General features: G+C 46.7%; 1 protein-coding gene across 2 annotated transcripts in view; it reads right to left on the reverse strand.

Annotated features, from left to right (window-relative positions):
• The window catches only part of adar (adenosine deaminase RNA specific), a 56,831-nt gene that overhangs the window by 9,067 nt on the left and 20,131 nt on the right, over positions 1 to 27,633 (reverse strand). Inside the window, exons 1-9 of one of the 2 annotated variants that reach the window (XM_068022650.1) lie at positions 23,512 to 24,033; positions 19,376 to 21,007; positions 16,957 to 17,137; positions 14,967 to 15,133; positions 12,792 to 12,927; positions 11,584 to 11,798; positions 9,754 to 9,907; positions 8,703 to 8,874; positions 4,700 to 4,793 (exon numbers count right to left, since the gene is read on the reverse strand). In XM_068022650.1, coding sequence (XP_067878751.1) covers positions 4,700 to 4,793; positions 8,703 to 8,874; positions 9,754 to 9,907; positions 11,584 to 11,798; positions 12,792 to 12,927; positions 14,967 to 15,133; positions 16,957 to 17,137; positions 19,376 to 20,904 — 2,648 coding nt within the window. In that variant the 5' untranslated portion in view covers positions 20,905 to 21,007; positions 23,512 to 24,033. Of the gene's footprint in view, positions 1 to 4,699; positions 4,794 to 8,702; positions 8,875 to 9,753; positions 9,908 to 11,583; positions 11,799 to 12,791; positions 12,928 to 14,966; positions 15,134 to 16,956; positions 17,138 to 19,375; positions 21,008 to 23,511; positions 24,034 to 27,633 lie in introns of those variants that run through there. The other variant, XM_068022649.1, reaches the window with a different exon arrangement.

Genomic DNA, 27,633 nt, shown 5'->3' on the forward strand with positions numbered 1-27,633 from the left:
ATACTGCAATACGGCCACTGCCAGGGGGAGGGAGTTGCCTACCGCGGCACTAGAGCAATGCTACCCAGCAGCAAGGAGGCAAGAACAGACTGCGCAGAGACCTGTGCTCATTCGTCAAAGCACAGGGAGTATGTCGATATCGACGAGGGCCATGATGCAGAATCCTAGGAGTGCGTCATAATCTGCAGGGGGAGGAGGTCCCAGGAGTGTATCACTATCTGCATGGGGCCCTGGAGTGTGTCACAATGTGCAGGGGAAGGAGGTCCCAGGAGTGTATCACTATCTGCAGAGGGTCCCAGGAGGGTGTCACAATGTGCAGGGAGCCCCAGGAGGGTGTCACAATCTGCAGGGAGCCCCAGGAGGGTGTCACAATCTGCAGGGGGAGGAGGTGCCAGAAGTGTGTCACTACCTGCAGGGGGCCCCAGGAGGGTGTCACTACCTGCAGGGAGCCCCAGGAGTGTGTCACTATCTGCAAAGGGTCCCAGGAGGGTGTCACAATGTGCAGGGGAAGGAGGTCCCAGGAGTGTATCACTATCTGCAGAGGGCCCCAGGAGGGTGTCACAATCTGCAGGGGGAGGAGGTGCCAGAAGTGTGTCACTACCTGCAGGGGGCCCCATGAGGGTGTCACAATCTGAAGGGGAAGGAGGTCCCAGGAGTGTATCACTATCTGCAGAGGGTCCCAGGAGGGTGTCACAATCTGCAGGGGGAGGAGGTGCCAGAAGTGTGTCACTACCTGCAGGGGGCCCCAGGAGGGTGTCACAATGTGCAGGGAGCCCCAGGAGGGTGTCACAATCTGCAGGGAGCCCCAGGAGGGTGTCACAATCTGCAGGGGGAGGAGGTGCCAGAAGTGTGTCACTACCTGCAGGGGGCCCCAGGAGGGTGTCACTACCTGCAGGGAGCCCCAGGAGTGTGTCACAATCTGCAGGGGGCCCCAGGAGGGTGTCACTACCTGCAGGGGGGCCCAGGAGTGTGTCACAATGTGCAGAGAGCCCCAGGAGGGTGTCACAATCTGCAGGGAGCCCCAGGAGTGTGTCACAATCTGCAGGGAGCCCCAGGAGGGTGTCACAATCTGCAGGGGAAGGAGGTGCCAGGAGTGTGTCACTACCTGCAGAGAGCTCCAGGAGGGTGTCACAATCTGCAGGGGGAGGAGGTGCCAGAAGTGTGTCAAAATCTGCAGGGGGAGGAGGTGCCAGAAGTGTGTCACAATCTGCAGGGGGAGGTGGTGCCAGAAGTGTGTCACAATTTGCAGGGGGAGGAGGTGCCAGAAGTGTGTCACTATCCGCAGGGGGCCCCAGGAGGGTGTCACAATCCGCAGGGGGCCCCAGGAGGGTGTCACTATCCGCAGGGGGCCCCAGGAGGGTGTCACTATCCGCAGGGGGCCCCAGGAGGGTGTCACTATCCGCAGGGGGCCCCAGGAGGGTGTCACTATCCGCAGGGGGCCCCAGGAGGGTGTCACAATCCGCAGGGGGCCCCAGGAGGGAGTCACTATCCGCAGGGGGCCCCAGGAGGGAGTCACTATCCGCAGGGGGCCCCAGGAGGGAGTCACTATCCGCAGGGGGCCCCAGGAGGGAGTCACTATCCGCAGGGGGCCCCAGGAGGGTGTCACTATCCGCAGGGGGCCCCAGGAGGGTGTCACAATCCGCAGGGGGCCCCAGGAGGGTGTCACAATCCGCAGGGGGCCCCAGGAGGGTGTCACAATCCGCAGGGGGCCCCAGGAGGGTGTCACTATCTGCATAGGTTCCTGGAGTGTGTCACAATGTGCAGGGGCCCCCAGGAGGGTGTCACTATCTGCAGGGGGCCCCAGGAGGGTGTCACTATCCGCAGGGGGCCCCAGGAGGGTGTCACTATCCGCAGGGGGCCCCAGGAGGGTGTCACAATCTGCAGGGGGCCCCAGGAGGGTGTCACAATCTGCAGGGGGCCCCACGAGGGTGTCACAATCTGCAGGGGGCCCCACGAGGGTGTCACAATCTGCAGGGGGCCCCACGAGGGTGTCACTATCCGCAGGGGGCCCCAGGAGGGTGTCACTATCTGCAGGGGGCCCCAGGAGTGTGTCACTATCTGCATAGGTTCCTGAAGTGTGTCACAATGTGCAGGGGCCCCCAGGAGGGTGTCACAATCTGCAGGGGCCCCCAGGAGGGTGTCACAATCTGCAGGGACCCCCAGGAGGGTGTCACAATCTGCAGGGGGCCCCAGGAGGGTGTCACTATCCGCAGGGGGCCCCAGGAGGGTGTCACTATCCGCAGGGGGCCCCAGGAGGGTGTCACAATCTGCAGGGGGCCCCAGGAGGGTGTCACAATCTGCAGGGGGCCCCAGGAGGGTGTCACAATCTGCAGGGGGCCCCAGGAGGGTGTCACAATCTGCAGGGGGTCCTGGAGTATGTCACTATCTGCAGGGCGAGGGGGTCCCAGGTGTGTGTCACTATCTGCAGGGGGAGGGGGTCCCAGGAGTGTGACACTATCTGCAGGGGGAGGTGGTCCCAGGAGTGTGTCACTATCTGCAGGGGGAGGGGGTCCCAGGAGTGTGACACTATCTGCAGGGGGAGGGGGACCCAGGAGGGTGTCAAAATCTGCAGGGGGTCCCAGGAGTGTGTCACCATCTGCAGGGGGAGGGGGTCCCAGGATTTTGTGACTATCTGCAGGGGGAGGGGAATACATAGTCAGAAGTGAACATGTGCTTCCTGCGCAGGAGTTAGAGTCCAAGATGCTGAAAGCAAAGCAGCAGATCCTGCCTACAGGGTTGGTGAAAAATAATGAAATGAATGAAAGAAATAAGATGAAAGAAAACATTAGACTGGACATTTATTCCTATTCAGGCTGCAGCTTTCACAAGGGATTGAACAAAAAACTGAAGCGAGCTGTTCAACAGTAGGTTGGCTCAGCTTCACTGAATGTTTTACTTTGTTGCGTCAATTTCTTTAATTAATCCTGCATACCAGTGGTGTACAACCTGTCCCTGCTACACTCCACCTTATGAATCCTGCCACTGAATGATCTCTATAAAGCTCAGAATCAGCCCATTGTGATGCTGCTCCAATCTGTGAGGCAGAAGCAGTTTGTCAATGTTGAACCATCTGTTCCAGGGAGATGCTGTCCAGCTCCCTCGCACCATTCCCCTCCAAACCCCTCGCCACAGCTACAGACTAACCCATCGTAAGAGCAACACTGGAGGGAAAAATAACCTTTAAACATGCCTTTAAGTTTCTGAATTCGATTCAGTTAGGGGGCTGCTTCACACTGCTACGTGAGGAGACAGCCCACACTTCAATAGCCCGTGAAGGAGAGTCAAGGTTAACCCTGCCACAGATGGGATTTAACATGACAGGATCCCAGTGGAAGAATTAGAAAAAAAATGGATCTGCAGGGATTTGGACAGCACAGTTGCTGCTGAGATGAGGCCAACTTTAATTACATACTGTGGAGGGGAGCGAGAAACGAGGAAAGAAAATTACCCTCAGTCTCCAGCCAGCTTAATACAACATAGCTAACAGGCAGAGCACATTTCATGAAGCAGCCCAGGATCCAGTCGTTTGACGAGCAGTCTCGTTCCTTTGCCCTACGTACTTTGCTGAAATGTTTACCACATCGTTGCTGACAGACACTTTCCAGCACCAGGCAAACCCGGGAGCTCTGTCACATCGAGAAGGACAAGGGCCGCAAGCGCAAGTGAACACCATCACCTTTGAGTCAGGCAGCATCCCAATTTGGATAGATATTGGCCGTTTCTTCATTGTCGCTGGATCAAAGTCCTGGAACTCCCGCCCTAACAGTAGCTTCACCACACAGACTGCGGCGGTTCAAGGTGCGGCTCACTACCACCTGCACGAGGTGCAACTGGGGATGGGCAATAAATGCCAGCCTGGTCAGCGTCGCCCACATTCCCAGAATGTATCTTTTTTTTAAATGGTGCTCCTCTATCCCTTGGGCCTTCCCTTCATCCTCCAATCAGGGTGGGAGAATTGCAGCTCCAGTTTAGTCGCATCCCAATATAACAGTGGGCAACTCAGCACCACAGCCACACAAAGATTTCAGGAGCTGACAGAATCCCCACCTGGAACTTCAAACACTCCATCCTCCTCTGACAAACTCTCCCTTCTCCAGGGTTGAAATCAAGTCCCAAGTCATCATCTCCTACTCTAAATCACTCTTTCCCGGAACCTCAGGACTGTGAACCTGCTTCTCTCCTCCAGTCTACTCTTAAATCTACAAACTTATAAGCCTGACCTTGGTGTCACTTCATCACTAATTCCAAACTCATCTCACCTTCTCTCCTCCTCTTGGTCTTGATAGTTCCGTGGGTTTCAACCCTTTCAAATCAACAATCAGCCCAACGAGGAAGCTGAAGGAACAAGGAATGGAAGCAAGGGCTCACAGGGACAGAGTAAACATAACCTTTGAAAGTACAACTTACATACTGCGCCTGTGCAGTGAGGAAAAGGTCTGGGTAACTTTGCTGGGCAGGACCAGCATAAAGTACAGCATGAGTGTTCCATATAAACTATCTACGCTGTGTTCTCCTTCCTCTCCTGAGGTGTCAACTCTTGCTGGGGTATGATTCCCCAGCCCTTGGCCATTTGGTGCCTCACCAAACTGGTCGTTCTCAATGTACAAGCTGATACAACGTGATGTCAGGATTTCGTCATAACACCACAGCACAAAGCCCATTAACATGGTCCTTCTCCCTTCCCTCAGAAATACTTCACCTTATAAAGCACCTCCGTGAGATGATTTCAGCGTGACAGTCGTTAACTGTCTCTCCTTTAAGACTTAGCTCTTCCCCCTTCACACATCGGTTACCTGCAAGGAAACAATAAAGAGCGAATCAACATTGTTACAGTGAACGGCAACATTTCCGACAGCAAAGCTCGACATTTCGGACAGGTCACCAGGATTGCCCACAAGGCTATGTTGACTGAATGCTGAGACTGATCACATCATCTCCACTTGCTTCAGGTCTGACTATGATAAATAGCAACAAGCAACAGAATTCAACCTCTGTTTGCTTGGAAACCATGAAAAATTATTCAACTTTTTTTTAATAAAACAAGAAATCATTTTTCTAGTTCACTTTCCCCCTCCTCTCCTGCAGACTCTAACTTTTGCAGGGATAGAATTACATGGACCTTCCCATAACTCAGTCAAGCACAGTCCTTCACACCTTACCAGACAAGGTAACAGCAGGCAATTCATGGAACAGCACCACAGCCGAGCCTGATCCTGTTACTCCCACACACATGCACTTTCCAGCAGGGGTCAGTGGACAGTGATCAGGAGCAGGAACCCTGGCTGATTTCCCCCTCTCTCTAACCCAGGGATCAGTGGACCGTGATCAGGAGCAGGAACCCTGGCTGATTTCCCCCTCTCTCTAATCCAGGGGTCAGTGATCAGGAGCAGGAACCCTGGCTGATTTCCCCCTCTCTCTAACCCAGGGATCAATGGACAGTGATCAGGAGCAGGAACCCTGGCTGATTTCCCCTCTCTCTAACCCAGGGTTCAGTGATCAGGAGCAGGAACCCTGGCTGATTTCCCTCTCTCTCTAACCCAGGGGTCAGTGGACAGTAATCAGGAATCCTGGCTGATTTCCCCCTCTCTCTAACCCAGGGGTCAGTGGACAGTAATCAGGAATCCTGGCTGATTTTCCCCCTCTCTCTAACCCAGGGGGTCATTGGACAGTGATCAGGAGCAGGAACCCTGGCTGATTCTCCCCCTCTCTCTAACCCAGGGGTCACTGGACAGTGATCAGGAGCAGGAACCCTGGCTGATTTTCCCCCTCTCTCTAACCCAGGGGTCACTGGACAATTATCAAGAGTGAGAAACCTTTTATCTCCCCCCTCTCTTATTCAGAGTCATGTAGTGTAGTCCTGGCTGGGGTCAGCTAACTTGGTACACAGTGGGGCTGCGGCCTTGGCTGCCTTGTGAACATTCCTGCCCAATTTTTCACCAATTGTTCAGATTGGTTGAGAATTGAAAATTCTGCCCACCTCCACCACCCCGCAACACACCCCCCCACAACCCCCACACTACCACAAATCCACCTCCGCATTGCAAGCGCTGTTTCACAGTTTATTTGCGCAACCTAATAACTGGAGACTAATCAGAGAGCTGGACTTGGTAAATCCCCTCGGGGATTGCTCCAGTAGAAACTCTTTGCAAACCAGAGTGCAGTTCAGAGAAAGATTACAGAAACTATAAGCTAAAATTAAAAGCCTCAAGGAATGGTCTTGTTTTTCTGGAGATTTGCAATTCAATAAATCCTTATTGCTCAGGCACAGATGATAATCCATTACTGAGCACGTCTGCACGTGTCTGCTGAATGCATTGTCCCAGCTGACACTGTTAGAGATTAAGACAGAGAAATAGCTAAATATATCCATTTCACATGAAATAATTGCTCATATTCCATAATATATTTATAGATTACAGAAATGACTTGTCATTTAAAAAACCCAAAAATTGAAAAACTGAGTGTTTCTGTACAAGGGGTATTCTCGAAGGACTGGCTGGTATTTACATCTGGATTTACTTTCTCACTCTAAGTCACAGACTCAGCATCGCTATTTTGGCGACACAGCTCCTTTTGCGTCATGCCGACGCTGAAGTACTATTTTTTTCCCCTTCATGTACGAGGCCAAACCACAAGAACGGAGATTAAGAGTCAGGGAGGAGGAGATATAATAGCCTACTGGATAAACTTAAAAGCAAAACATTGTACTGTATTGGGCGGGATTAGGGGGGTGGGGGGAGAAGTCGGAGTGGAGGGGAAGACAAAGAAGGAAGCAATCTGGAGAGTTGAACTCCCCAATTTGTGCTATGTGTATCATCTGCAGTAAAGCACCCTTTACAATCTTGAGTATAGGTGTAACTTCAAACATGTTTGGTTAGCCACGGTAGCTTCAACATTTTAATCCCAAGTCCCCATTCTCTCTCTGTATTCTTTAATTCGGCAGAGGAAGGGGAAGCAAACTGAGGAACATACTCACAGGGGTCTAGCTGTGGTAACCACTGAGGCTTTCAGAAACCTGCAACTGCCACAGATTCAGAGTTCTTCATTTTACCATTGATGCCTGGGATACACTGGTCAGCAGACATCCAGATACATCTTCCAAATACAGTTACAGTTATGAAAAAGGGGCAATCAAGTAAAGCAGCACCATTAATACTGAGGCAGCAACTTTGTTTTAAAAAGGAGTTGTGCAACTCAACATAACTACACCAAAAAAATCCAATTTTATTGCAGCTTCAATCCAGTTCCTAGCAGGCATGGACCTCTTATAGGCAGCCGGTTGGAATCTTACCGGAAAGCAGAGAAGACAACCTACACTTTCTGCCCGTACTACTGCCAGAGAAGGTCTGGTGAGGAAAATGGAAAAATGCCACTCGTGCACCAAGGAACTTACTTCTGAGGTGGAAACTGAGGGATATCACTTGAAACGCGTGGAGAGCGCTTTACTCTGCACCTAACCCATGCTGTACCTGCCCTAAGAGTGTTTAATGGGGACAGTGTAGAGGGAGCTTTACTCTGTATCTAACACGTGCTGTACCTGCCCCAGGAGTGCTGAATGCTGATCCTTAAAATTGGTCACTCAGCAACTGAGGGCGGGTTTGGATGGGACCTTTTATCATACCAAAAGAAATATGTATCCTACTTTCTCTCAGACACAGTTCATCTCAGGTTTCCAATAGTCCTGCTTTTCTTTATTTAAAAGAAAAACAGAAAATCTATCTTCTCAATAAGTTGCTGAGCTACCATCAGCCTCAGCAATCTTCCTGAGAGAAGGATCTGAAACAAGCAAACAGCAAAGGCATGTTTTAAAAACTGCACCAGCCTCCAGGGTCCTCTAGCAAATCGAGTATGCCCACAGGCCTCCCTAACTGAAGCTGAACTACTTCCAGGTCTCAGTGTTTGAAGTCACAATTCCCTAAGGAATTGTACTAGATGCAGCGAATTCGCAAAATGGGCTGAGCTACAAAGGTTAATAGCATAGAAGGTGGCCAATCAGCCCATCGTGCCTGTGCTGGCACTTTCTAGGACAATCTGAAACACATCCTCACTGCCCTGCTCTCTCCTTGTAGCCCTGCATCATGCTCTGCTTTAGATATGTATCCAATTTTTCATTAAAAGATACATTGGTCTTTGCCTCAACTGCGGCAAAGCATTCCATGCTCCATGTATTCAGAAACCTCGACGCTTTCTCCTCACTCTGTGAAGATTTTAAATTAATGACACCTCGTTACTGACCCGACAACCAGAGTCAATGGTTCCTCCCCAATTATTCTATCAAAACAATTCATAATTTTAAAACCCTCAATTAAATCTAGTTTTCCCAGGCTCTGCTCCAGTGTAAATAATCCCACTATCTCAAGTTTCTCCTCAAATTATAGTTTCTCATTTCTGGCATCATCCTGTTCAATCTACACTGTATGCTTTAATGCGCTTTCTCTAATGTGGGGTCCAAAACTGCACACAATGCTCCAACTGAGATCTAGCCATTGTTTTGTAGAAATCTATCATCATTTCTTTGCTCTTGTACTCTACGCTGACATTTATAAAGAGAGAGACTTCTTAAAATGGGTGCTCATATCTTTCACCCCCTTGAGTGACTTGGTACCCATGCAAGCAGTGCATTTACCCAACTAAGTCACATATGGGGAAACTCCACAAGATCGGCCCGTTTATTTGCACAGCCACACGTCGTGAAAGTGTACCTGTGCCCAGGCTAACCGTCGTCCCCAGATCGTCATCTCCCTTCTTCATGATGATGGCTGCCAGGATCTTTCGGCCCAGTAGGCTGTGCTGGATACGCGCTGTCAAACTATTGAAGCACTGATGGCTGAGCATGGCGATCTGGTCATGCATCGTACCCCCGGACACAGGCAGCTGCGAAAAAGAGAGAATTACTCACGTAAGGGGAGTGGGGGAACTGCTGAGCCTCAGCACACAGCATATCCTTCACAGGCGATTTAACCTTCAATTACATTTTCAGCAAGTACCGTTCCCTTTTTGCTCATTGTACTAACATGTGGCACGGTTTCCACTTACATAACCCAGTGACTCCACACAGTGCTTTTGGTTGCCACGGCAGCAGAAAAGGCAAACTCCGCTTTGCAAATAAAAAAACTATGCTCAGCAGCCAAATGTCATTTCAGATATTCCGAGATTCAAACTCTTCCGCCCACAGCTTTCTCCCTCCTCTGCAGAAAATGCTGACTCAGGCCAGGGTGTAAATATTTTTTTTAAAGTTCATTCTCGGGATGTGGGTGTCACTGGCAAGGCCAGCATTACTTTCCCGTCCCTGGTTGGCCTTGAGAAGGTGGTGGTGAGCCACCCTCTTGCAGATGCTCCCACAGTGCAGCTGGTCAGAGATTTTGACCCAACGACAATAAAAGGAATGGCCAACATTTGTCCAAGTCAGGACGATGTGTATGTTGGGAGGGGAACCTCGAGGTGGTGGCATTCCCCCATGCATCATCTGCCCTTATCCTTCTTAGGTGGTGGTGGTTGTGGTTTGGGTGACTACAGTGAACACTAGCAGGCTATTCAACTATGGGGCATATCACAGCAGTACCAGATCCTACCCTCGGGCCAAGTCCATACATGCACACTTAACCGGGGTTTGTTGGATCTGATCAAGACTGTCTGATTTTGCCCCTTCCTGACCCAGAGGCCAAAAACATTGAATCCCCAGCAGTAGCTATGTGGACCTGCTGCGTGTTACAAGACTTCACGCCACAAGCTGTGCTTTTTTGTGGTACCCACCTCCGAGGAAAACTCTCCCGTCCGTGCCGCCTTCTCGCCCTCGCCAATGAGGACACGGAGAGCAGCATCTGCCGCTTCCTGCTTCGCCTGCTTCTTACTGCTAGAGCTCACTGGAGGGAACCAGCGGCCTCCGACCTTCGCCTGGTACGTAAACCTGTGGCATAGTGAGAGACAAAAAAAGTCATCTTTTTCAGGTCACCAACAAGTGAACATCACTTCACTTGTTGAACATCAAACGGCAGTACACAATATGATCCACTTCTCACCTCCTAACCTTGGGCTCAAGTATGATCCCACAAGCATCTGATGCCAGCTGTTAACTCAAAGTGTCTGTTCACATGCGAGGTCAACAAGCTAATCGACTACAGAGGGCAGTCATAAAGCCAATCAAGAACTGAGAGGTTACAACTATCAGGAAAGACTGAACAGGCTGGGGCTCTTTTCTCTAGAAAGGTTAAGGCTGAGAGGTGACCAGATAGAGGTCTTTACGAATATGCAAGGGTTTGAAAGGGAGAGATGTACAGAAAGTGCTTGCATGTGAGGAAGACCAGAACTACAGGCCGCATAAATATAAGATAGTCACTAATAAATCAAATGAGAAATACAGGAGAACCTTCTTTCCCCAGAGAGTGGTGAGAATGTGGAACTCGCTACACAGGAGTGGTTAAGGTGAATAACATAGATGTATTTAAGGGGAAACTGGATAAACACATGAGGGGGAAAAGAATAGAAGGATATGTTAATAGAGGAGGTGCCTGCAGAAATTGCAAATGCTTTTTATTCTCCTCTCAAAAGCTAAAATTTACACAGAGAGGGCTGTTACCAGAAAGGGTGCTGGAATCAGTTGGGTTACGGGGGAAAATCTGGCAGGTGGGACAAGTGGATGTGCTTCAAAAAGCCAGCACAGGAACAGTATGCTGAATGCCCTCCTCCTGCAATGTAAGATTCTGTGATTCTAACTGATGCGATCTCAAACACTAGGGTAAAAAGAGAAACCTCAGCTCAGTCAAACAGTGGCTTTAAATAGCGAATGATGAGATTTTTTTCCCCCACACCTCAGGGTCAATCTCTGTGCTGTAGCATTGATATATTCACAGAAATAGTACCAAAATTGGCACCAGTTCCCAGCTACGCCAGGTGACGCATGGTACCTAGCGAACAGTTTGGTCACGAGGCTCATTTAGCAGCAGCACACTATCGGGATAACAAGCTCCTACATTTCAGCACTGCGTGATCCTCTTAATTTATCACCTCAAATTGCTCCCCTCACCAGTAAGCAGACCTGCTAGTATTTCACCTCAGGTGTTGTGCAGTTAAAAAGCTCTCTCTAGGCACAACCCAATTCTGGAAGGACAGAGTCTATAATTGCGTTGGGTGATTTTTAGAGTTTCTAAATACAGAAATTTCACAGGCTCACAATCACTTCACAAAAAGCTCTGTGGAAAGCAAACAGGTGCTGGACTTAGAGTGAGTGCAGAGGAGATCTACTAGAATGGAACTTCAGTTAATGTGCAGAGACTGGAGAAGCTGGGATTGTTCTCCTTAGAGCAGGTAAGGTTAGGAGATTTAATGGAGGTGTTCAATATCATGAAGGGTTTTGACAGAGTAAATAAGGAGAAATTGTTTCCACTGGCAGGAGTATCAGTAACCAGCAGATCAGATTTCAGATAATTGGTAAAAGATCCAGAGGGTGAGATGAGGAGATTAACAGTGAGATATGATGATCTGAAATGCACTGCCTGAAAGCAGGTGGAAGCAGATTCAATAGTAAATTTCAAAAGGGAACTGGATACATACTTGAAAAGAAAAAAAAGGAGAGAAAACACCAACCTGGGATCATGTGGTGGTCCCGACTGGCCTATCATCTTGAGCTCTGCTGCAAATCCCTTCGAGCGTGCATATTCCAAGAGGCCTCCAATGGGGTTCTTGTTCAGGTAGGCGATCAGCTCTCCCAAGCCAGCTGCCTGGGCGGCTTCCAAATCCATCGTTGACAGAGATGGAATGGAGCCTTGAGCAACAGAATTCTCCATATTAGTGTCTGAGGGCTGGCAGGAAAAGAGAGATTTAGTCACCAGTGAGACTGATCATAAAGTGCAAGGGTGCGAGTGGAGAAGCCTGAAGGACAAACAAAAATGTGGGACAACATTTCTGATAGCGTGTGCCTTGGAAATTGGTTTTGATTTTGGTTGGGTTTTTCTCTTCAACCAGGGTCATGGGATCTTGAAAATGCACCTGAATGGGTAGGTGGGGCCTCTGTTTAACTAGAGTATCAACCTAGATTACGCTTGGAATGCGGCTCGATCTTGCCATCTCTCTCTGAGGCAGAAGTACTACTGACGGAGACAAGCTGACACACTTGTGGTTGCATAACGCTCAGAAGAAATATTTATGCCGAGTTACAAGGCTCAATGGAAGAATGGGCCAGCAGGTTGTCTGTCTCCTCAGCAAGGGATTAGTGCAAAGTACCAATGTACAGGGGGGGAATAATGGCATAGAGGTCGATGATCAGCCATGATCTGTTTGAATGGCAGAGCAGGCTCGATGGGCCAAATGGCCTACTCCTGCTCTTATTTCTTATGATCCTATGTGAGGGAAGCTCACTTCTCAATGGTACATGAAAGTGATGAAGTAACCATCTTGGGAAGTGGGCTGTGGTGGGGAAGAGGGACTGCAGAAACCAGTGTGAAGACTGCTGGGAATAAGCTGAAAATACACAGGACAGACTGCACCTGGAAGGAGAACATTAGCTCCCTGCATAAACCCTTGAGCAGGTTCAATGAAGGCACTACACCTGAAGTGTCAAACGGTTTGAAAATCATTGCTTGATGTTGCTGACAGCTTAGTACTGCAGCAACCTTGTAAAATGCAAGAGTGGCGGATGGGGCAGGGAAATTTGGAACAATACAGCCATTGGGTGATATTACACTTGTTAATTCTGTACTCCACATCCTCCTTTCCTACCCCTCTGCCCCGTTCCCCCCAACATAACCATTGAGTTGGAACAGTCAACACTGCCGCCATGTGGGTCCACAGCTTACCTTGGAAGGAAACTGAGGAGAATTTCCCGGGAGGTTGAGGACAGCTGCCTTTGCTGCCAACATCTTGGCCAGCTTCTTGCTGTTTGCCGTGGCTGCTGGGAAGGTCTCGTTCCCCAATTTAACCATGATGGTGAACCTACAGAGCAGGATTTCAAAAAAAAAAACAAAATCACAAAATGCAGGTGTAAAGCAAAGCGTGTAAAAACTGTACAAGGAATGCAACTAATACAGGACGTAATCGAAATGCGTGGCTTATTTCTAATGTATTACAATAAACACAGGGAACCCTTCATCCAAGAGGACCCAAATATTCCATCCTAATTTAGTTTAAGAGATTAACTAACTCTCCTCAAAGGTTACAAGCTGTGATCCAGGCCTGCAAAACTTTACATCTCATCACAACCAATAATTTGTGTGTCAGGAGTTATGTTTACAGAAGTTTGTTAATGGGTATGTGATTAACAACTGCTGTGACGCCACAACAATTCATCCGCAATAAACTCAAAGTTGGCTCTTATCATCGGAGTCAGTAGGTCGTGGGTAATACTCCGACTCCAGAGACCCGAGCATGAAATCCAGACTGACACTCCTAGTGTACTACCGAGGGAGTGCTGCATTGTTGGAGGACTGTTTTTTGAATGCTACTTTAAACTGAGCCCCTGCCTGCCCTCTCAGGTGGAGGTAAGAGATCCCACGGCCACTATTTCAAAGAGCAGGGGGGGATCCAAGCCGATATTTATCCCTCAATCAACATCACTCAAGAACAGGTGATCTGATCATTATCACAGTACCGTTTGTGGAAGCTTGCTGTGTGCAAATTGGCTGCGACGTTTCCTACATTACAGTGATTACACTTCAAAACTACTTCATTGGCTGTAGTGCTTTGGGATGTCCTGAAGTTGTGAAAGGCACAATTGAAATGCAGGTTTTTCTTTTATAAAAGGAATTTTAGAGATGGAAATACAAGAAGCTTTCTTGCTTCAGCATTTTTTTTTAGTAGCTAATGCCCAGTCAGATGCACTGACCTCTGTAAGGCTGGTTGATTTTGAGAAACTGTCACTTTTTAAACAGATTGCCTAAAGGAGCTGAGAGCACACGAGTCTACCATACAGTCCTTACTGTTTGTGCGTTCTACAAATTGTTCCTGGTGCTGTCTAGTATCGGCCTACATCTTTGCTTCTGTAACTCGTCTCATGGTAAATAAAACTCCTCTAGTTTTAGCTAGCACGATGTAGGACTAACATCTGCCTTTTGGTTTGACAGGAAATGTCGGAGAATCCTATGCAATTCCAGTGTGCAGTATTGCAGGTGAATAGGAAACTGCTGGCCCTTGAAATGGAACACCCAAGACAGAGAAACTTTAAACGATGTAACACATTGTCCCCATATCTAAATTCAACCGGAAAACCAAGGCGACCATGTGTGAAACTTCTAGCAATTACATTGACAGGTTATGATGTGCCCCACTTTTTTCCAACTTTCTCTCCTTGAAATGTAAACACATACTGGGAAATGGTACCATGGGTAAACATGAACCGTACTCTGTATCTAACCCCATTTTTTTTTGTATCTAACCCCATGCTGTACCTGCCCTGTGAGTGTCTGATGGGACAGACAGATGCTTTTTTTTTTACTAACAGGATGTGAATTGGTAAGGCCAGAATTTATTGCCCGTCACTAAACTGAAGCCCTTGAGGTGGTGGTGGTGGCAGTGAGCTGCCTTCTTGAATACAACTCAGTGACTTGCTAGGCCATTTCAGAGGGCAGTTCAGAGTCAACCACATTGGTGTGGGTCTGGAGTCACGTACAGGTCAAAGTGAGTAAGGGCGGCAGATTTCCTTCCCTAAAGGACATTAGTGAACAAGATGGATTTTTATGACAATCCAGTAGTTTCATGGCCATCACTGATAATAGTATTTATTCCAGATTTTAATTAATTTATTACATTTTAATTCCCCAGCTGCCATAGTGGGAGTCTAACTCATGTCTCTGGATCATAGACCCGGCCTCTGGATTAATAACTAGTCCAGTAACATAACCATCATGCTAGCTTGATATGCTACTGTCTGAAATGGGAAAGGTTCCATTTTCCAACACTCAAAATCCCTCAGATTGACAAGCAAATTATTTTTTACAGAAGTCTTTTGTGCATTCAGAGCTTCTGTTGCTAAATACCTGGGGTCATGGGGAGGACCACTCTGTGATAGGAGTTGGAATTCACAGGCATTGCCCGACTTCTGTGCATATTCCATTAACATGCAGACTGGGTTTTTTCCTGCAGGCAGTGTGGGTTGAGACACAGTACATGGTTCAGTCTTCACTTCACTTGGAACAGCTGCACACTGGGTGGAGGAGTGGGGAGGAGAAAAAAAAGCATCTTATACATTTTGGAGAAACACAATTACCAAACAATGATAAGTTACATAGAACATATAGCACAGAAACAGTCCATTTGGCCCAGGTAGTCTGTGCCAGTCTTTACGCTTCCTCCAACCCCACTTCATCTCACCCTATCAGCATATCTGTCTATCCCTCTCCGGTTTAATCAAACATTGAAGATCTCAATTAACCCAGATTATTTTTCAGACAGAAATGTAAATTTTTTTTCACGTAGAACTAATCATAATACAACACAAAGGCTGTGAGAACAGTGCCTCTTTACCCTCAGTAGAGTTGTTGTCCATTCATTGCCTGCTTGGTGGTGGAATGCTTATTAAGGGAACACTGCTTGTGACACAAATCTTCACTCAATAAGGCAAAAGGCAAATCGGTAAGAGGATGGCAGATCATCAGCCCTGGGGATGGGTGATGAAACAGCCTGCATATCCCATGTTAAATTTCAGAAAGCAGGTTATGGAAGGATAATGCAGGAGCCTATATTTACTCAGTTTCACATTCATTGTGCAGGGTAAAAGGATCACAAACATGTAGTGCCTCAATCAAAACCCTCCACCAGTCTCTGTGAGCGTCTGCTTATAAGTGCTCAACTAAGAGCCCAATGAACACCTTTCACCTGCATATAATCAAACCAATGACACACAATTAACATCCCGTACCATCCTCATGTAACCCAGCAGTGCACCAGCACAGGCCTCTGCAGCAGGAGCTATGCAACAGAAACCTGGCGATGTCTTGTCTGTCTGAGTGGCCACTCCTGCTCAGAGGAGTGTCTAAAATTATGAAAGGATGGGACATAGTAGATAAAGAAAGAATTTGTAGCACTCATGGTCTATTTACTTTTGAGCAGTGTAGACTTAAAGGTGACCTGACAGAAGTCTATAAAAGAATGAAAGGACTGGTCAGCATCCCTATTGATAGATTATTCCAGTTTAACAGAATGGGAAGGGCCAGGAGACATGGGTTTAAACTGTCTAAGAGTAGGAATAGACTGGATGTCGGGTGATTCTTCATTTCCCATAGTAGTGATCCTTTGAAATATATTATATATAATATATTGCTGGCTGGTGTGGCAGGTGCTGACTCTCTGTTCATCTTCAAGAGGGAGCTCAACCATTTCTCACTGGGACAAAGATCACATAAAAAAGACGGCAAGTGTCTTTATAGATAATACTCGACCCTCATAATCTCCTGGACTGGTTTCCATCGCATGAGGGGGTCAGAGAGGAGTTATCCGGAGTACATTTTCCCTTATTAGTCCTGTTTTTGCCCCCTCTTCCAGAAGATTAAGAGGGCAGAGACTGAGAGGGTAGGTGTGAGCAGAAGGGTCAGGGGGGGGGGGGGGAGGAGTGTTTAGCCAATGATGGCCCAGCCATCGTGATGTGGGCCAGGCTTGATGGACCAGCTGGTCTTTCCTGCCCGCCAATTTCATGTGTTCAGAAGTTAATGATAATATTCTGTTATGTAAAATAGGAGGACATTGCTGAAAGATTTTTTCCCTGGCGCACTGTTTCGAGATGTCACAGTGGCATTTGTACTGGATTTAAAAACAGTAATTTCTCAAAATCAGTCAAAGGCAGGGGCTGATGGTACCTTCAGAGAGTGGGAGGGGAATGGCTGAAATTAGACACAAACGCTTCCCTGTTGGTGCCTGAACTCTGGAGACCAACTCACTGCAACAATTGTCAGCAGTCTCTGCCCGAATCGCAAAACCGTTCTGAAGCCAGTGACAGGGTGCAGCCTGCATCGAACCAGACACTATACCAACCTCCATAGCAACCGGAGGCTCAGGATGCGGTGAGGAAGGAGGAATCTCGACATCTTCACCCAGAATCTCCTTCAGCAGCACCTTCAGAGCATTGGTTGCGGCATCCTTCTTGGCCGTTTTCTTGCTGTTGGCTTCGGCTGGAGGGAATTTCCTGCCGCCTATCGCAGCCTGCATCCTGAACCTTTAGTAATGAGGGAAAAGAGTTGGTCAGTGAAAGAAGGAAAAAAAGAAAGGAGACTTCTGTTAATACAGCGCTTTTCACAACCTCAGGGCATCTCATAGCCAATTAAGTACTTTTGAAGCGTCATCGCGGTTGTAATGCAAGCACGATGCATTGGGCAGTCTGGCAGGTCATGTACTCGACTGTTTTCTAAGAGAACCTGCAGTCTATCAGACAGCTGGAGGGTGCACTCTACTCTAATTGGTACCAGATGTAGAGACAAAAGCCCCTCTCCAATGCAACACATTATTCACCATTTTAGGGAAACACCAAGAAACTGCCAATGCTGGAAATGTGAAATAAGAAAATGCTGGAAATACACAGCAGACCCATCAGCGCCTGAACACGGGAGATTTTCTCTTTCCAGATGCTTGTAAAACAGCAGCATATTTCCAGTATTTTCCGTTAAAGTTCCAGTTTTTTTGTAGTTCCTCTGTTGTTTTAAAGAAGGATGAGGGTAGAAAGTGGCTGATATACGGAACTGTATTTTGTTCCCTGGTCCGACGCCTTGGTTACATCAAATCCTGATTCTGAAATCACCCAGTTTCCTGAACATGGACCCACAGAATGTCTTGGGCACATGAGTGCAAGTCACCAAGTGACTTGGGATCTCACTGGTTGTGATCTGCTCCAGGTCCCACCCAATCCATTCAAACTGAATGCCACTCAGCTTTCTAAAGACCTACCGACAGGTAAACTTCAAAGCGGATTATCTCCCGTTTGGGGGTCTTCTTTTTGCTCTCACTCCCTGGGTGGGGGCAGGGGTGTGGAGAGGAAGGGCGAGACAAGACAACTGCCCCAGCAGTTCATATGCTGAGTGGTTTTGAAGTATCTGCCTGAAATTTACAAGGGATTTGCGTCAGGCCAGTTTCTCAGAGCCTGATTCAGACCTGCATCAGGAGCAACAGAAGTGAAAAGCTTCCCTACTGCGTCAGTGCAACATCCAGCGTGATGCTGAGCCACACAGACCATGCAATTCCTCAAATTTGTCCACAGTTTCTCAGAGAAGCAGCTACATGAGAACAAGAGGGTTTTTCAATATATAAGTCAACCTGGATACAAGAATCGTTAAAAAAGGTGAAAGGGAGCTATTACACAAAATTCAGGAGGGAGTCCATGCCAAACATGCTCTTTTCATCAGATGCTGATAAAATCTGCTGTATATTTCCAGTATACTTTTCCAGTGAGAGGTTGGAATAAGGAGATTACAGGTGAGGTTAGAATCAGACTCCAGTGCAAAGCCATCCCTCACACTCCTACCCACCAACCCCTCCCCTCTCTCGACCGCCAATGGTCAAGTAATCTTGCTGACACACTGATTAGATACTCGTGAAAAACAGCTGCCTGGGCGAGTTCCTCCTTCCCTCTTATCAGTCTGGGGGTGCATTCAAACCCAAGCTCTAGAGGTTTTAGAAAAGGACAAGTTCACCAACCAGTTGAGTCACCCAGTTTCAAAAACATTTTCTTTCTCTGCTCGATTTTGCTGAGCACATCGACAACCTATTTGGGAATGGCTCCATGCATGATCCAAGAGATCATCTAATTGAGATGCTCATGAGCAAGGGAGTAGATAGAGAGAAACTATTTCTTGTGGTGGGGTGGAGTCCAGAACAAGGGGACATAACCTTAAAAAATATAACAGCCAGATCATCCATGTGTGACATGTGAAGCACTTCTTCACATAAAGGTTGGTGGAAATCTGGAACTCTCTCCCCCAAAAAGCTGAGAGGTTGGAGGTCGACTGAAAGTTTAAAAATTGAGATTGATAAGTTTTTGCTAGACAAGGATATTAAGGGTTACGGAACCAAAGTGGGTAGGTGGAGTTGAGATGCTGATTGGCAATGATCTAATTGAATGGACAGAACAAACTCAAGGAGCTGAATGGCCTCATGTTCCAATGCTCACCACACCAAAGTAGCCATTTCTGTTTGAGGCTCGATATTAAGTGTTAGCGGGCTATTTTATCAGAGGCAGCATTAATCAAGTATGAACTTGTGGTTCACCAATGTGTGCACACACACCGAGAGAATCACTGGGCAGTTCGCCTTCCCTCCTTTAACCTGGGACATTCGGCACTCCTGCTGCCTCAGCATCTGCACAGACCAGGAATACTTCTGGCATGTATGGTTCAGCTACTTGGGGAAGAAAGACACATCAACAACCAAGTCAGCACACGAGACGAGTAAAGAGTTCTCTTACCGAGGGTCATGTGATGGCCCTGTCTGGGCAAGGAGGATGAATTCGCACTGCAACGCTGAGCCCTGCGAGTATTCCATGAGGCCACTGACTGGGTTCTTCGTTAGGCAGGCACGAAGCCTGTCTGTCGGTGAAAGTGCTGGGTGTTGATCAGCACCGGGCTTGCCGGCCAACACACCCTGCGGCAAACCAACTGTCTCCCCAGCTCCACTTACATGATTGATGATGTTCAGGTCGTCAGGGATATCGTCAGATGCCCACTGGCCATTTCCCGTGGTAGTATCATAGTAGTTTGCTTCAGCATGATTGGCTGTATTGGTCTCCACCTTAACATTGAGTAGCAAACGAGCAGGAGGGGACAAGGGCTGCAAAACATTTACTTCCCCTTGAAGGGCAACTTCCTGGCCATTCCCAATACTCTCCTCTTCCTTGACTTTGACCTCTTCAATGTCTTTCTGACAAACATCACTTTCACCTGGAACTGCTATTGGTAATGTCTCCACGGTCCCAATTTTGGACTCACTCAATTCATGCACCTTCCTCCTCCTTATCAGAACATCCTTCTTTCGGTCTGAAAGGGTCCAAATTGGTGGAACTGCAGACTCCTTGTAGAGATCGCCTTGATTTTCCAATAAGTGAAGGGCAGGATTGATTTGCCGGGTTGACTTCAGCCCAATATTTTTAGCAATCTCTAGGGCAGTGGCCTTCTCCTTCTCCAAAAGGAAGGAAAAGATTTTGCTCTTTTGGCTTTCGCCATCTCCCGTGTTGGATAGGTTAGACATACTACCTTCAGAGCTGTCTTCGTCTTCGGACACCTGCTCCTCTTCCTCAGACGGGAGCGGTAAAGCTGTGCCCTCGGGCGACGACCGTTGGCTTTCAGGATTTGCAACTTGTGCACTAGCTTCAGTTTGGGCTGCTAGGCACCACAGAGGGGGTGAATTACCCTCCTTGCTCACTTGTTTCTTCGATAGAAGAGTGTACAAGATGTGGTTGACTACTTTTTTCTGAATACCGAGTTGCTTGGCAATTTTACGCGCTGGTAACCTTTCGGCTGGTTTAAGCTCGCCCAAAATGCACACAATATTCTGCTGGCTATCTCCACCAAGTGAGAGATTCTGAAAGCTCGAGAACAGCTGATTTAGTTCCTTGTCAGTCTTAGAGTTCTTGTTCCCGCTCTGGGCAGGGGCAGCTGGGGGCTGGGGATAACGAACTGGCTGCTGGGCGAAGTTGCTGTTCCAGTTCTTGGACCTCTGCAGATAGCTGTAACCCGGTGAACGGAAATCTCGCTGCTTCTGCTGGCACGACGTCTGGTTCCTGTTTAGCGTCTGAAGTACATAGGCAGGTGCCTGTGCAGTTTGCCCGGTGAGAAACCGGATCTGCTGGCTTCGAAAATGATCAAATCCCGTTCCTTGATTCAAGGGGATGAAAGTCGGATGATTGTAGTTGTACTGGTCGTGTGGGTGGTTATACTGATGAAAACTTTTTGCTTTACCTCTACGTGCTCTTCTATCACCACCGCTACCTCTGCTCATAGCTCTTTAATAAGAGCAGTGGGGTGCGTCTTTCTCAACACACTAAAGGGCATGCAGATGGAACCAGAATCTTAGTCCAATCGATCAAATCACCTGCACACACCTAAAAAAACAAGAAAATCAAGGTTACAGGCACAGAATAGATTTACAGCACAAAATCAGTCAGAGTTCCCAGTCCTGATGGTCGAGCGAGCGCGAACATTTTGGAGTGAGGACGGGATGGGCTGTGACACCAGTGGACACTCACGGGCTCATGGTCAGGCAGGACAGCCATTTGGGCAACGTACTGGAGAGTTACTGGCATCAGCAAAGCTCAGCATCTTCTAGGATGGAAGAAAATCCTGTATAAACAAACCCAATTCAAAAGCAAATTTGTGCAGCAGCACACACACGGAAAGGTATTCTGCAATCACACCTTTTGAACATTCAGAGGTGCAGTCAGAAGAAGGGTCTGTGTTTTGTTTTGTCTCCAATCACAGCTCTCAGTAATATTCAGGCCCAGGGTTCTGCTGGAACCCTCCTGGAGTTTGTCCTCAGTCACCCACAGCACATTGTACAAATGCACCTTAAGGGGGATTAAAGACATGGACTGGTGGGACCAAGTGGCTTGCTTCCATGTTGTAATTTCGTGTGTCAAGCTGCCAGCAGGCACCTGCCAGCCGGTATAAGTCAGTAAATGCCTCCCCGTCATGCTGTTCTTGGAATCTTTGCCTTGTGCAAATTAATCAGGGCAGTTGGCTAGTGAGAATTTTGCAACATGCTCACAACCATAGAATTTTTACAGCGCAGAACAGGCCATTCCACCTAACAATGCTGATGTTTATGTTCCACAGGAGCCTGTGTCGACTGTAGTTCATCTCACACCATCCTTCTGTTACTTTCTCCCTCATGTATTAATTTAGCTTCCCCTGAAGTGCATCCATGCTGAGCCATCAACCAGTCAATGTGGCAGTGAGTTCCATGTTCTAACCACTCTCAGAGAAGAGGCAGAAGTAGTGAAGGAGGGTGGAAATGTCGGAGAGTAACTCAGAGCTGGGAGACGGTAGTGAATGGGGATTCCTACAAGCACCTGTTACACAATTACATTTTAATTAAGAACATACATTGAACCTACTGCTTCAATTACTGGTCTTCACATCCCTCCAGAGAACAAAACAATTAAAATTCTAGAAACAGCACGATGGAAAGCAATGAAGGCAACACAATCCTGATACTGCCAGGGTGCAGCTGCCTTCAGGTCAGGTAACCTGGGAACGGTGATGGAGGAAGAAATGGGGTCAAGTTTCAGATGAACAAGAACACCACAAATACTAATTCTGATGGAATCGGACTCATCTTACAGTCTGTCAAGAGGAGACTGCAGGGAATTAAAAACTTGCAAAGGAAATTTATCCTGTAATTAAAATATACATATATTTTTTAATACACTTATTTTATGCCCAGCACCAATCCAAACTATTTTTGAATATAAAAAATGGTTTTGCTAACTCCAATATTTCCTGGGTTAAATATTTTGAACCAGGTGCTCCATTACACATTCAAAAGACATGACTGTCACTGGTAAGTCCAGCATTTATTGCCCATTGTTAATTACGCTCAAGAAGGTGGTGGTGAGTCACCTTCTTAATAACTGAATGGCTTGCCAGGCCATTTCAGAGTGCAGTTAAGAGTCACCCACATTGCTGTGGGTCTGGAGTTACACATCAGCCAGACCAGGTAAGGACCTTCCCTAAAGTGAACCAGTTGGCCTTTCATGACAATTCAGTAGTTATGTGGTAGCCATAGTTCTTTTTAACCCCAGATTCATTTCATTAACTGAATTAAAAATTCCCCAGCCAGCCTGTTGGGATTTGAACTTAAATAATGCAATGTTTACCCTACGCTGAACCTGCTTTTATGTTGAAGTATCACACTAATGCCACAGACACCCACTGTGTGGGCCTCGCACAGTCAGGCAGTACACACTGTGGGGAGGGGCGGGCGCGGAGGGGGAAATCCAAAGCTAGGGGCCTTAAATATAATTAAATAGAAGGTAGTCACTAATAAATCCAACAGGGAATTCAGGAGAAACCTCTTCACCCAGAGAGTGGTGAGAATGTGGAACTCGCTACCACAGGGAGTGGTTGAGGTAAATAACATAGATGTACTTAAGGTGAAGCACATGAGGCAGAAAAGAATAGAAAGACATATCAATAGGATGAGATGAAGTAGGGCTGGGAGGAGGCTCGTCTGGAACATAAACACAGGCAAAGACCAGTTGAACTGAATGGCCTGTTGCACTGTAAATTCTATAATTCTTTCAGGCCAGCAGACCCAGTAAAAATAGATCATCCAGCCTCCTGTTCCTGGCATATTTATTTTACTATCACTGGCTGTGCAAACACTGCATGCCAGGAGCCAACACCAATGCAGTGATATAAAAACAGCTTGTGTATTGGTACCAACACACACCACAGTGAGTGAGCACAGAGATTTAGATTGTCAGATACTTAGCAAAACAAATCTGGAACAAACTGCTCCTCAGAAGGAAACCAGCTGGAAAAAATGGCTTCATCTTAGAATTAATTTTAAAATCACAGCAAAAATTAACAAGCTTCGCTAAAGTACCTGTGGTTGAACACACTCCTGGAAAAGCGAGCACAAGTGCGGTCAAATGGTGCTACCCTAGAACGGCAACACCTTTAAGCAGAGAGGATACACCGACAGGGTCTGCAGTTTGGAGCAGCAGTTCCAGCTTTGAATCTTGTCTCGGCCTTGCTGGAAATGAACTTGATTGTAGATTTTACAGCAAAAATTGGCTTCCTAGTCATAGAAAGTCAGATGAACCCCTACGTGAAACTTTGGGGCTTCAGGAGCCTAAAATGTAGCTAATTCCTTCTGCAGAAGACACTGAGATGTCAAGTTAACTTGATCTCTAGCAAAGGACATTGACTGCTAAATTCCCAGAGTACAGTTCACTCCTCTTAAAAACAAGTTAGTGACAAACGAGTCTCCTCTCATAGAGCAGTCAGAAAGACTAAATGGAACAATTTTAGATAAAAGAATACAACTTGATTTTCAGCAGAGTTGGCTGTATTTTCTTGGCCCCTGATACTGCTTTTAATCGTCCCTTCAAATGAGGCCTTCAACAGTTTCAGTTTTGATTCTGGTCCGAACTGCCTGCTAACGGGAAGTGACTTATTCTCCCGAGGGGAGTTTACAGAGCCTCCTCATATACTGATTGCCTGATTGGCAGAGGCTCCACCTTTCCTGCTCACAAAGTCCACTTGTGTAAGGATCTTAGTCAGTTTCACTTTCGTTTTATCAAAACGAACTCCATGCAACTTTCATCATATATGCACTGGGATGGAAGAAAAGCGTTAACGGCGGCTGCAAAATTTTCTAGGCCCACTTGAACTGTGAAAACACCCAGATGCACAATTGTCCTCTTGTCTTGCCAAACTTGGCAGAACAATTTTAGCTGTAGAATACTACCGTGAAACTGCTGGCTACAGGCCTGCCGCTGGCGATGGACGGTAGTCGCAGTGCTAAAATTTACAGGCACAGGATTGCTGAGTGCAATGGACAAGCAGCTCTCTGTACTGTGGGAGCATCAACATAAAGGGAATGGAAGACAAGACAGACCCGCAAAACTGCATCGCCGGGTTACAGCCACTGGATTCACTGAAGTAATTGCGCTAACGCTGCTTCTCCGTACTGTGTGTGCAGTAGCGCAGAAGATCAGCACCCAGTGCCAAATGTAAAATGAGAACACATTGAATCGCTCCTACCGAACAAAATTCAAAAACTGGGAACATAGAGTTACACAGGAAGTGCACTGCACAACAAAGTATAGTGGGTTTCCTATAACAGTTCAAAGTACTTCATTGGCTATAAAGCGCTTTGAGATGAGGTCGCGAATTGCAAGTCTGTCCTTATATAGTGTCTGGTGATAATACATTAAGGGTGTGTGTTCCTTTATGGAGGGAGCATGCATGTCCACATTAGACAGAGGAACTTTACCTGTGGGAATTTCTCTGTGCCTTGGTTTGAAGACCCAAGCATGTCTCTTGTGTGTCAAGCTGCCAAACTGATCAAAATACAAACGCAAGGGCGAACACTTTTTTTAATCTTGCAGAAAATGTTGGGGAAAAAAACAGAAAACAATCAAATTTAGAAAAAGATCTAGGGGAATTCTTGCATAAAAGTTTGTTAATCTTTACTATTTGATTTAAAGTTACAATTGGGTTCCAGATTTTTTTTTCAGGGGGTGGGGGGAAATGTATTACAGAGATACTACAGATCTCATTAAAGTGTAGCTGGACAAGGCACGGGGAAGTCCAGGGCAAGTCACAAAAAACTGCGACAATGAGGAAAACTGCACGGTGTTAATGAGTTAAGATCGCTGGACAAAATCAATAACAGATTCAGAATTATTTTAAAACCCCCACAATTTAAGGGGAAGTAAGTACGAGGGTCAGTTAGCTCAGTTGGCTAGATGGCTAGAGTGTGATGCAGAAAGACGCCAACAGCGCGGGTTCAATCCCCACACGTGGAGGCCTGCCTCCTCGACTTACCCCATGCTTGAGGAGTGGTGACCAATTGTCTCTCTCTAAGGGCGAGATGCTGATGGCGCTTTGGGACTATCGCTACAGCATGAGGGAGCAAGGAATATGTTGATATGATGAAGTAAATGAGATGAGAAAGGAGACTCGTGTGGAACATACACAGTTGAGCCAAACTGACAAAGAGCCTCAGATCAGCATGTGTTGCAGTTTCTCCAAGATGGGAATTGTCTTGAGCCCACAAAAATGGTTGCCTCAATCATTAGTTTGTTGTGGAGCTCCCTTGGCACTCCACCGTTGGGCTTGCACCTTTACAAGTTCCACTGTATATTTATGGCTGACAGCAAACACAAAATCTGTTCTAGAAACTGGAGGTTAGATACTATATATTTGCCCCAAGCTGTTCATCGACTACAGATTAAATTTCAGAAATTTTTGTTTACATATCAACTGATCATCAAGTGGACAGGTAGGTGTGAAGCCCAGACTGCAATCATGTGGTCAGACATCCAAACTCTAAGATCAACTACAGGTTTTTCATTATCCTTCACATTCTGTACAGGTTACAACTAGTATGATGGGTGAGAGATATTTGCACAGGGTCCACTTAAACTGTGAAAAATACTCAACAGTACAATCAGAATCCATGCTTGTAAACAAGGGCGGTGCCTGGAGAAAGCATTTGTGTTACATAATAGGGTGCACAGGTATGGTGATTACAAGTCTGTCACTGGTTGGGGTGAAAGTAATTTGACATGATGAATTAAGAGCATCAATTTTGTTCTACTGTGTTTTGCTATGGCATTAACATTAGTGCCAAGGTAGCTCAGATGGGACACAATGCAGGTTTCAACCACTTGTGTGCCAGGTACAGAGTAGCACTGCATTAGGAAGAGATGATCTGTCCACTCTCTTGGCTGAGGAATCATGCATGGCTTGGAGACCCCTGTAAAATAACCTGCTTCTCCTCCCATAATGAAACCACTGTACTGATACCAGCCTTGAATTGGTGTACTGGCACCAAAACCCACTCAGCCAGAGACAGGTGTAAATGTTCAGCATTTTCTCAAATGATTTTGCATAATAAGTTGCAAATAAAAGCTTCAGTTAAAATTACCAGCAATGAGTACTCCTGCTACTCAAAAGGGCCACCTTTGGCATGCAGGTTGAGTCAATAATAAAGATATTTTCCCCTCCGTAATTCAGAGCACTGTGCCTTTACCACTGACATCAGCCAACTCAGTACAAACTGGAGAATCACATCTAAAACTATCCTCCTATATAGGACAGTGTGCTTGGGACTAGGGTGGGGAGGGGAGAGAGAGAGAGACAGACAATTAACCAGTGATCAATCCATACATTTGAGTAGTGCTTTTACAATAAAGCAATGTAATTGAAATTTTTATATGGAACTCTCATTGTCAAATGAAGGACATCTGAAGTCAATCTGTTGAAGGTTACTCCAGGTCTCTCCTGGTTTAGAATACAGCAAAACCAAAAAAGTGCCATTTTGCCTGGTCCCCAATGTGCTATGACCGAGGCGGGAGGAGTGCACCATTTATCCTATTCTACTTCTCCACGGGTCACAACATATATTTAATTTTTTTTTTACCATTTACCAATATGGTCAATCATAGACTCTATTTTTATCCCAGAATAAAACACACCAACCAGATTTTTTTCAATAAACAACGAAATTATCAGATTATAAAACAAGTCTTAACCATTAATGAAGTAAAGCACAAACACTCAGATTGAAATATTAAATTTTCTTTTACTTTAGCTCCTCACATTCACTCATACATCGGTAAACCGGGGAAAAAAGGGATTTTTGTTTTTAGAGCTCTATTACAGACAAAAAAAACACAGGCTGAATATTTGCTCATTCTTGAAGAAACAGCAGATGAAATATGTTGTATTCCAAAAACTGGCATACAGTCTGGCCTCAGAGTACATGTAGATGGGTCACTGGAATCTTTTAGAACAGTTCTTTTCAGGCGGCATTGAGAATTAATTTAGCAGGCTTTTCTTCAAAGACAGGAGACAAGATGAGTAGACACAGTGGACTTCTCAGGGTCTTTTAGAGAGGTGCTGGAAAGCTAAGCTGGGTTGTGGTCTTCTCTCCTTCCTTGGAAGTTCTCTCCCATTTTATGCAGTTCAACTCCAACTCAAAGCAATTCAAAAG

Source organism: Heterodontus francisci, chromosome 46 (assembly GCF_036365525.1).
Source record: "Heterodontus francisci isolate sHetFra1 chromosome 46, sHetFra1.hap1, whole genome shotgun sequence".
Classification (NCBI taxonomy): domain Eukaryota; kingdom Metazoa; phylum Chordata; class Chondrichthyes; order Heterodontiformes; family Heterodontidae; genus Heterodontus; species Heterodontus francisci.